General features: G+C 50.0%; 1 protein-coding gene across 1 annotated transcript; it reads left to right on the forward strand.

Annotated features, from left to right (window-relative positions):
• The first annotated feature begins 5,088 nt into the window (after positions 1-5,088).
• LOC137809180 (uncharacterized) lies at positions 5,089-5,640 on the forward strand. The gene has a single exon (XM_068610317.1). It carries the CDS (start codon positions 5,089-5,091, stop codon positions 5,638-5,640), a length of 552 nt encoding a protein of 183 aa, XP_068466418.1.
• The last annotated feature ends 3,582 nt before the right edge of the window (positions 5,641-9,222 follow it).

The raw sequence follows: 9,222 nt of genomic DNA on the forward strand, positions 1-9,222 counted from the left end.
TTTTCCAGATCAGCTATGTGTCGCCCCCTATCTTGAGAAGTCACCACCATGTCGTCCACGTAGGCCTGCACATTCCTTCCCAACATGGGTGCAAGGACCCTGTCCATCAATCTTTTGTAGGTGGCGCCTGTATTCTTCAACCCGAACGGCATGACCTTGTAGCAATAACAACACGTTTCGGTTATGAATGTCGTTTTGCACTCGTCGCGGAGATGCATCTTGATCTGATTGTACCCCGAAAACGCATCCAAGAAATTCAGTATCTTACAGCCCGAGGCGCTGTCCACCAACGCGTCGATGCTGGGGCGTGCGGGTGCAACACTCTCTGCGCAGCTCTAGGGCGTGCGGGTGCAACACTCGTGCGCTTCTCGCACACCTCTCCTTGTGTCGTGATGTGCTCCACCGCGCGACGCCTTATCTCTGCGAAAGTTCTGGGGCAATTTCTGATAATCGACTCGCAGAATGGCCCAGGGCAGATCCCTTTTCTGAACGCATACACGATCATCGGCTCTTCTGTGGTGCCAACCTTCACCACCTGCGCCCCGAAACGATTGATGTACTCTTTCAACGTCTCCCCCTGATACTGCTTCACATCGAAGAGATCATATGACACCGGTAGGGGAGCCTGGTTCGCGATGTACTGCTCCCTGAATAGCTGTGAAAGCTGCGCAAAGGAGGTCACGTGACCATCTGGAAGGCTAATGAACCAGTCCATGGCCATACCTGTCAACGTGCTCATGAAGAGCTTGCACCTCACAGAGTCAGAACTGCCGACAAGCATCATCTGCGTATGGAACGCAGTGAGGTGCGCCTCTGGATCTTCCATCCCCGTGAACGTCACCTTCGGAGCCACGAAAGTGTGCGGGATCACTGCCTCCATGATAGGCTGCGAGAACAGCGTAGGAAACTCCCTAGGTGGCGTGAAACACTCGCGATCCTCTGTTTCACGATTCCCAAGGTGGTTGCGCAACCCACGGTGCAACTCTTTGTTCGCGCGACACAACTCTTCATTTCTTGCTTGCGACGCCGCAAGATCCACCTGAATGCGCTCTTGCTCTGCCTTCGACGCCGCCATCGCCTCTTGAAGGCCTTGCATCATCTCCATGACCTGCTACAAGTTCATGTCATCACTCTCTGCGCGCGTCATTGAACTCTGCCTCGTTGTCCTCATTCTACGTGGTTTCTAGGAGAATTTCAAACTGTTACTATGAGTCTTGGAACTTCCTTCGATAGAACGGAACGAAACTTGAAGATTATTGGTAAATCTTGCAAGAATCTTGAAAAACCTCCACGAACCTCGCTACTGAACCTCCAATTACCTGCGGTGGGACTACTATTTTATATCGGCCCCACGGTGGGCGCCAAATGTTCCCGCCGGTGGACCTGATGGTTCTAAGTGCGTAGCTCATATGTGCGTATCAAGGAATCCTTCTTCCTCGTTCCAAACCTTCACCCTTCGCCGCCGTGGATACTTGAAACAGAGACAACAAAGGGCGCCCTCGCGACCGTTTGCACTCCGACGCTCAAGTCAGTAATGGCAGGAAACATCGTGCACCTCCGTATCGGAACAACGCAACTACAATGTTCAGAATGTGCGTAACTGAATTCTAACTAATTTCTCTCTTGTTCCCAAGTCACTCGTGCGTACAGTGTGTAAGCGTCAAATGAATAGAACGTACCTTAAACTCCTGACAACGAGAGCTTTTATACCTTTGTCAGTGCTTTTGCCACGTGTCTCCTTCTGACTTTAGCGTAACTCTGGGTGGGAGGCCTTACGACGTTGTAACCCAACTTAGGGAAATCCCAGTGTGTAAGTCTCCCTTCTCGAAGTGCATCTGGCACGGGGGAGGTGACCTCCTGGGTGCCAACTCATGCACCCCAGTCTTTAGTCACTCGCCCTGGGAGTGTCTCTGCCCTCCTCACGTACCATGCATGCAGATGCCCCATGGGACGTAGCCCTTTCCAGAGTCATCTCTGTCCCAGTGGTTATCTAATGGTGGCGCGTACTACCGCGTTCCCATGCCTCATGCACAGGTACTCCGCGAGTCGGGTCTCTCCCTGCTGGTACTGGGGGTGTGGCTTGGAAGCCACCTTTCTCTTCTATTATTACTCTTTCGGGGTGCCGAGGCCCGAGGCCACACCCCTACCATATCGCCTCCTACTACGCCGCCCTCTATGGTGCCGCCTCCTCCACGGTCGTTCCTACCCGTGGGTATGAGGAGGTGGCGCCCATTGGGTGCAAGTACCCCTTGGTCCGGACCCGGTCAACGCCCGAGGCCGGTCAAACGCCCGAGGCCGACTCCCTTTCTTACCTCATTATGCCCTTGATGGGTCCCACCAAGTTTTGACTTTGGTCACGCCCAAGGACAGGTCAGTACAAAGGTGCTAAAGAGGGAAACCTAAGACACCTCTTGTGTATAGCATATATAAGCGTTAACTTTAGGAACAATCTAGAAGGTGCCTCTTCACTCTCCATTCTAGGCGCTAGAATTGGAAGAGTTATAGGCTACCTTGTAAAGCTTCTCTTGTAAGCTTCTTTTGTAATAGGTGACCGGTCCTTCTCCCTATAAAAGGAGGGCTTGAGTCTTTGAAATAATAGAATTGATTTTGTGAGTAAAGAACCTCTCCCAAATTGGTGAGTGAATTGAGAGAGACTTGTGTCTTTTTCACTTCTAGTCTTATCTTGAATGCATTCTTGGACTCTCAAGTGGTCGACAACTACACTTATCTTGAAGCCTTTCATCCTTCAAGTGGCGTGTACATCTCCAAGAGCTCCAACCACATAAGTTTCCTAGTTCTTTTCATCTTCTTCATCCATTTCCATTCCAAAACAAACTTTAAAACATGTCTTTGATGTGTCTAGTCATTTCAATCGGTAGAACTTGCTTCTTTTGTTTTTTTATTCGGTAGTTCCTTTTAGTTTGCTATTCTTGTGATTTTGATTGAGTTTCCTTGAGTTTTAGTCGGTTCATTTGTGTTCTCTCTTGTTTTAATCGGTTCATATGCCATATTATGGGTTTCTATATGAGTTTGGCTTGGTTACTTGTGTTTTGGTGAGTTTTTGAATGATAAAAACATTCATCCAATTCTTAAAAAGTGCCTAATCATATTCCAACTCTTGTTGAATCCATAACATGTTCATATTATATCTCTATCATGTTATTCGAATCTTATCAAGGATGCACCGCCTCCCAGCGAAAGAAGTACGCGCGAGAAGTAGAGGTACATGGGGCAGATCATACTCCCGACGTCGACCTCGTCTTCACCAAGGCCGACTGCCAGGACGTCATTCCGCATGACAATGACCCAGTGGTGATTTCGTTAGTGACGGCAGGGAGGAGGGTGCATCGCGTCCTCGTGGACCAGGGAAGTTCGACCGATGTAATGTTCTGGTCGACCTTCAACAAGTTGCAGTTGTCCCTAGACTAGTTGAGGCCCTATACCAGTTGCTTGTATGGTTTCACTGGAGACCAGGTGGTGGTGCGTGGACACATAGAGCTGAGGACGACATTCACAGATGGCACAACTTCACGCACTGAAAACATCCGATACCTTTTTGTTAACGCTCCATCAACCTATAATATTCTTTTGGGCATACCTGCTTCGAACAGGATTGGAGCGGTGGCCTCTACAAGGCACATGAGGATGAAGCTGCCTTCCCTTGAGGGAACGGTGATCACCATCAAGTCTGATCAGAAAGAGGCGAAGAAGTGCTAAGAGAATAGCCTCAAGACGAAGAGATGGAGATGAGTGTTCGCTGTTACCACTCATCCTCCAAGGGAAGAAGGGGTCACTCGTGCAGAGATCGCCCGAGAGAGACGGCTCGAACCTGTCGAAGATGTGTTAGAGAGGGAGATCGATGGGAAGATGTTCAAGCTTGGCAAATCCTTATGCTAAGAGACACATGATCAGATTGCCGAAGTCATTGCTCGGCACCTTAATGCTTTTGCATGGTCTACCTTAGACATGCCTGGCATAGATCCAGATTTCCTGTGTCATCGTCTCACCATGGACCCCCAGGTCCGACCTGTTTGCCAGAGAAGACGAAAGTTCAACGATGAAAGAAGTCAGGTCATCAAAGAAGAGACAGAGAAACTGTTGAGGGCTGGTGAACGTGGTACTAGTAAACAAGGCTAGCGGAAAATGGAGGATATGCATCGACTTCACAGACCTCAACAAGGCCTGTCCGAAGGACTCCTACCCGTTTCCCAGTATTGACGCTTTGGTGGATAGTGCGTCTGGTTGCAGATTGCTCAGCTTCCTGGATGCCTTTTCTGGTTACAACCAGATCATGATGCATCCCAGGGACAAGTGCAAGACAACGTTCATGACAGAGTTGTCTTGTTATTGTTATAAGGTGATGCCCTTTAGGATTAGGAATGCAGGGGCAACTTACCAAAGGCTGATTTACAGAGTACTAGCGCCCATGTTAGGGTGGAATGTCCAAGTATATGTGGACGACATGGTGGTTACCTCCCAGCAGAGGGAGCAACATGTAGCAGACCTCAAAGAGCTATTCACCATAATAGTCAAGTATAGGTTAAAGCTGAACCCAAAGAAGTGTGTGTTCGGGGTAGAGGCAGGCAAGTTCTTGGGGTTCCTACTCACTAAACGTGGGATAGAGGCGAATCCTGAGAAGTGCGTTGCGATAATAGCAATGAGGAGCCCAATCTCAGTTAAGGAGGTGCAGCAGTTGACAGGGCGCATGACCGATTTGTCCAAATTCGTATCGGCAGGAGGAGATAAGGGGCATCCTTATTTCCAGTACCTGAAGAAAAATAGCAGGTTCATATGGACCAGAGAATGCGAAGAGGCATTCTTAAAGTTGAAGGAGTACCTGGCCAGTCCACCAGTATTGTGCAAGCCATAGTTGGGTACTCCACTTCGTCTATACTCTGCGGTTACAAAAAGGGCGATCAGTTCGGTCCTGGTACAAGAGCAGGACCAGGTGTAGAAACCAATTTACTTTGTCAGCAAAGTGTTGCAAGGGCCATAGGTTAGATACCAGGACATAGAGAAAGTAGCCCTGGCAGTAGTGTTCTCAGCGTGAAGACATCGCCACTACTTTCAGAGCTTCACTGTAATGTGATGACAGACCTTCCAATTCGCAAGGTCTTGCAAAAACCAAATGTGGCCGGCAGGATGGTGCGATGGGCAATAGAGGTATCAGAGTTTGACATACAGTATGAGCCAAGAGGCCCTATTAAAGGCCATGTCTACGCTGACTTCATGGTAGAGCTCTCCTCGGCGACCACGCACCAAGAAGGAGCAGACTTCAGATGGGTACTCTCTGTAGACGGTTCCTCCAACCAACAGGGTAGTGGGGCTGGTGTTATATTGGAAGGGCTAAATGGGCTGCTGATTGACCAGACCCTGCGGTTTGCTTTCAAGGCCAATATTAACCAGGCAGAGTATGAGGCCCTGATTGCTGGAATGATGCTGGCTAAAGAGATGGGTGCGAAAGGTTTGCTGGCAAAGAGTGACTCCTTGTTAGTCACAGGTCAAGTCACGGGAGAATACCAGGCTAAAGACCCTCAGATGGCCGCATATCTAGAGTATGTCCAGGTTCTAAAGGACATGTTTGAGGTGTTCAAGTTGGTCCACGTACCTAGGAACAAAATGCCCGAGCTGACTTACTAGCAAAGCTCGCCAGTTCGGGCAAGGGGGGCAGACAAAGGACCGTTATTCAGGAGAATCTGAGGACACCTCGAACTGCCACAGATAATGCGGCGGAAGTCCAGCAAATCGACACTTCGGAAGGGGTGAAAATTGGTCATCGATCGTTGACGTAGGAGATGATAAAAACGCCCGGAATAAGTGTATGCCCAGTTGGGGAGAGGTCGTTGCAAGTTTTCCTAGTTGAGGCAGGAGAAGCTTGTATGACACCCTACCAATGCTATTTGGTTGATGGGGTACTCTTGCTAGAGCCTATAGAAGCTAGAAAAATCATGAAAAATTCGAAGAAGTACACCCTGATCGATGGAAAATTGTTCAGGCATGGTTTCACTCACCCTATCCTGGTGTGTGTAAGTGGTGAGCAATGCACGCGAATTATGGCAGAACTTCATGAGGGGATATGCGGAAGCCACATCGGCGACCAATCTCTCTCTTCAAAGGCTATTCGTGCAGGATATTATTGGCCAACCATGAGGTGAGATTGCATGGGGAATGCACAACGGTGCAAGTAGTGTCAGCAGTCCCAACAACACACTGATTGGCACAAGGTGCCTCCAGAAGAGCTTAGGTCGATATATAGCCCATGGTCGTTTCATACTTGGGGGATCGACATTCTGGGGCCTTTCCCTTTTGCAGTGCGGCAGATGAAGTACCTCGTGGTTGCCATAGAATACTGCATAAAGTGGATAGAGGCTGAGCCAGTAGCGCAGATCACAACCCACAAAATCCGGCACTTTGTGTGGAAGAACATAGTGTGTCGCTTTGGAATCCCAAAATGGTTGGTGTCTGATAACGGTACCCAGTTTGCGAGCCAACAGTTGGGCAAACTATGTACGAAGCTGGGAATAAAGCAGGTGTTCGCATCGGTCGAACACCCCTAGACGAACGGGCAGGTCGAGTCTGCCAACCGAGTTCTGCTCAGAGGTCTGAAGAGAAGAATAAATAAAGCAAAAGGGACCTGGAGGGAAGAAGTTCCTAGAATTGTGTGGGCTTACCACACTACTCCTCAGTCCACAACCAAAGAAACACCCTTTAGCTTGGTGTACGGATTGACGCAATGATTCTTCACCATGCTTCTAGAACTTCGTGGTCGAAGAGTCCAATGAAGAGAGAAAAGTGAACCTAGACCTACTGGACGAAGTAAGGGAGGAAGCAAGGATCAAGGATGAAGCCTTGAAGAGAAGGGTGGAGTACAAATACAACTCCAAGCTGAGACCTCGGCCATTTCAGGTCGCCGACCTGGTGATACGAAAGGCCCACCCATACCAGTTAAGTTTTCCCCCAAGTGGACTGGTCCTTTCAGAGTGACAGAGACCCTTCGGAATGGAAAGTACAGGCTCGAGACATTAGAAGGTGGTGCGATTCCTCGTACACAGAACACGACTGTACCGTCCCGTATCCGGGCGTTGACAAAGTCAAGGTCAAAGTCAACGCCTGGAGTCAAAGTCAACACAAGGCGTCGCCTAGGTGAAGAGACGCCAAGTACCAGCGTCGCCAAGAGGAAGCGTCGCCAAGGCGAGGCGTCGCCCAACCAGGGCGTCGCCAAGATCAAATATCATTAAGGCAAGGCAATCACAGTGCGATTCCCCGATACCCATGGGTAGGAAAGACCATGGAGGGAGCGACGCCGTGGGAAGGCCTCAAGTCCCGATAATCCGGGGTTGTGATAAAGAGAAGAGAAAGGGGGCTTCAAGGCCATAGTGATAGCACCAGTGTAGGGCAGCCTGACTCGTGAAGTACCCCTGCCACCCAGAGACGCCTTTGGGACAGATACGACTCAAGAGGAGGGTCACGCCCAGGGTAGCAGGGTGCAAGGTACGAGAGGAAGGCAGATACGCTCTCAAAGTGAGTGACTAGAGGATTGGGGGCATGAGTTGGCACCCAAAAGGTCACCCCTTGCGCAGTAGCACTCCCAAGCAGGAGGACTCACACGAAGAAACGTCCCCAGATGGGGTCATGGCCCTGTGAGGCCTTCCACCTGTACGACAGCCAGGTCAGAATAGAAACACCATTTAGTCAGGTACCAGGTAATTAAAGTCATTTAATACAGTTTTTGTTTCGAGCGTTTGAGGTACTATAAAGGCTCCCAAGCGTTTCAACGTCTTAAATGCGCTACGTTTTCTAATTAGACGCGTTAATTAAGTGCGTTACGTTTTATGATTAAAAGCGCTTTAAATGTTAGGGTAGTTTAAATAGCGCCGAGAATGTTGGGAACGGGGTTGGAACTTTTGGAAAATTTCCCAGAAACTCTCTAGTTGCTTGCTCGAGCCTTGAGGTTACGCACAAGGGACTAGGGGAAGATCTTTGCTGGAAGGAGAAATAGACAGTAGACACAGTTTCCTTTTTACCACCTTCAGAGTGCCATACGCGGTGCTCAGATACGGAGGTGCTTAGTTTTTTGGTGTTTCTTGCTGGCTGACTTGAGCGTCGGAGTGCAAACGGCTGCTAGGGCGCCCTTTTGTCCTTCTTTGCAGGAATCCACAGGTAACCAGTGGGAAGGAGTCCCTAGCTGACGGTTGAGGTCGCGCACGAAGACGTCCCAGGTCAACCGGACAGAACATTTGGCGCCCACCGTGGGGCCGATATAAAACATCAGTCCCATCGCAAGTTTGAGAAGATCTATCAAGTTATAGTAACGTTGGAGGAGGTTTGAAGAGACCGTGAAAATGGCCACCACAAGACGAGGTACTGCACGTGCAGCCCCAGCAGAACTGTCCATGTAACAGGTCCTGAAGATAATGCGGGGGCTGCAAGATGATATGGCGGAGTCGAAGCTGGAACAGGAACGCATGCAAGCAGATCTCGAAGCCTCGCATGTGAGGAATGAAGAGCTCCATCGTATAAATGAGGAGTTGCGCCGGGGTTTACGAAATAATCGGGGGCAACGTGAACATGACGAGATGGAGAACCTCTCCCCGCCAAGGGAGTTTTCCACTCCCTTCTCGCAGGAGATTCTGGATGCAGTGATCCCAAACACGTTCGCGGGGCCTAAGGTGATCTTCACCGGGATGGAGGACCCTGAGACGCACCTCTCTGCGTTTCACACACAGATGGTCCTGGTAGGCGGCTCCGACGCTGCCAAGTGCAAGCTCTTTATGAGCACCTTGACTAGGATGGCTATGGATTGGTTTATCAGCCTCCCGGACGGCCATATCACCTCTTTCCGACAACTGTCACGATTGTTCAGGGAACAATACCTAGCAAATAAGGCCCCGCCGCCGGTTTCCTACGATTTGTTTGATGTGAAACAGTATCAAGGGGAGACCCTAAAGGAATACATCAATCGCTTCGGGGCCCAGGTAGTAAAGGTTGGTACGACAGAGGAACCCATGATTGTGTACGCGTTCGTGAAAGGCGTATGCCCCGACCCTTTTGGTGAATCCATCATTCGCAACTGCCCTAGGACTTTCGCTGAACTACGACGTCGGGCGGTGGAACATATCGCTTCTGAGGGAGAGGTGTGTGTGAAGCGCACCAGCGTCGTGCCCTCGCGCCCGAGAGGACCGACGCGAACTCAACCCGCCAGGGTCAATGAGACCACGACGG

Source organism: Phaseolus vulgaris, chromosome 2 (genome assembly GCF_051622355.1).
Source record: "Phaseolus vulgaris cultivar YP4 chromosome 2, ASM5162235v1, whole genome shotgun sequence".
NCBI lineage: Eukaryota > Viridiplantae > Streptophyta > Magnoliopsida > Fabales > Fabaceae > Phaseolus > Phaseolus vulgaris.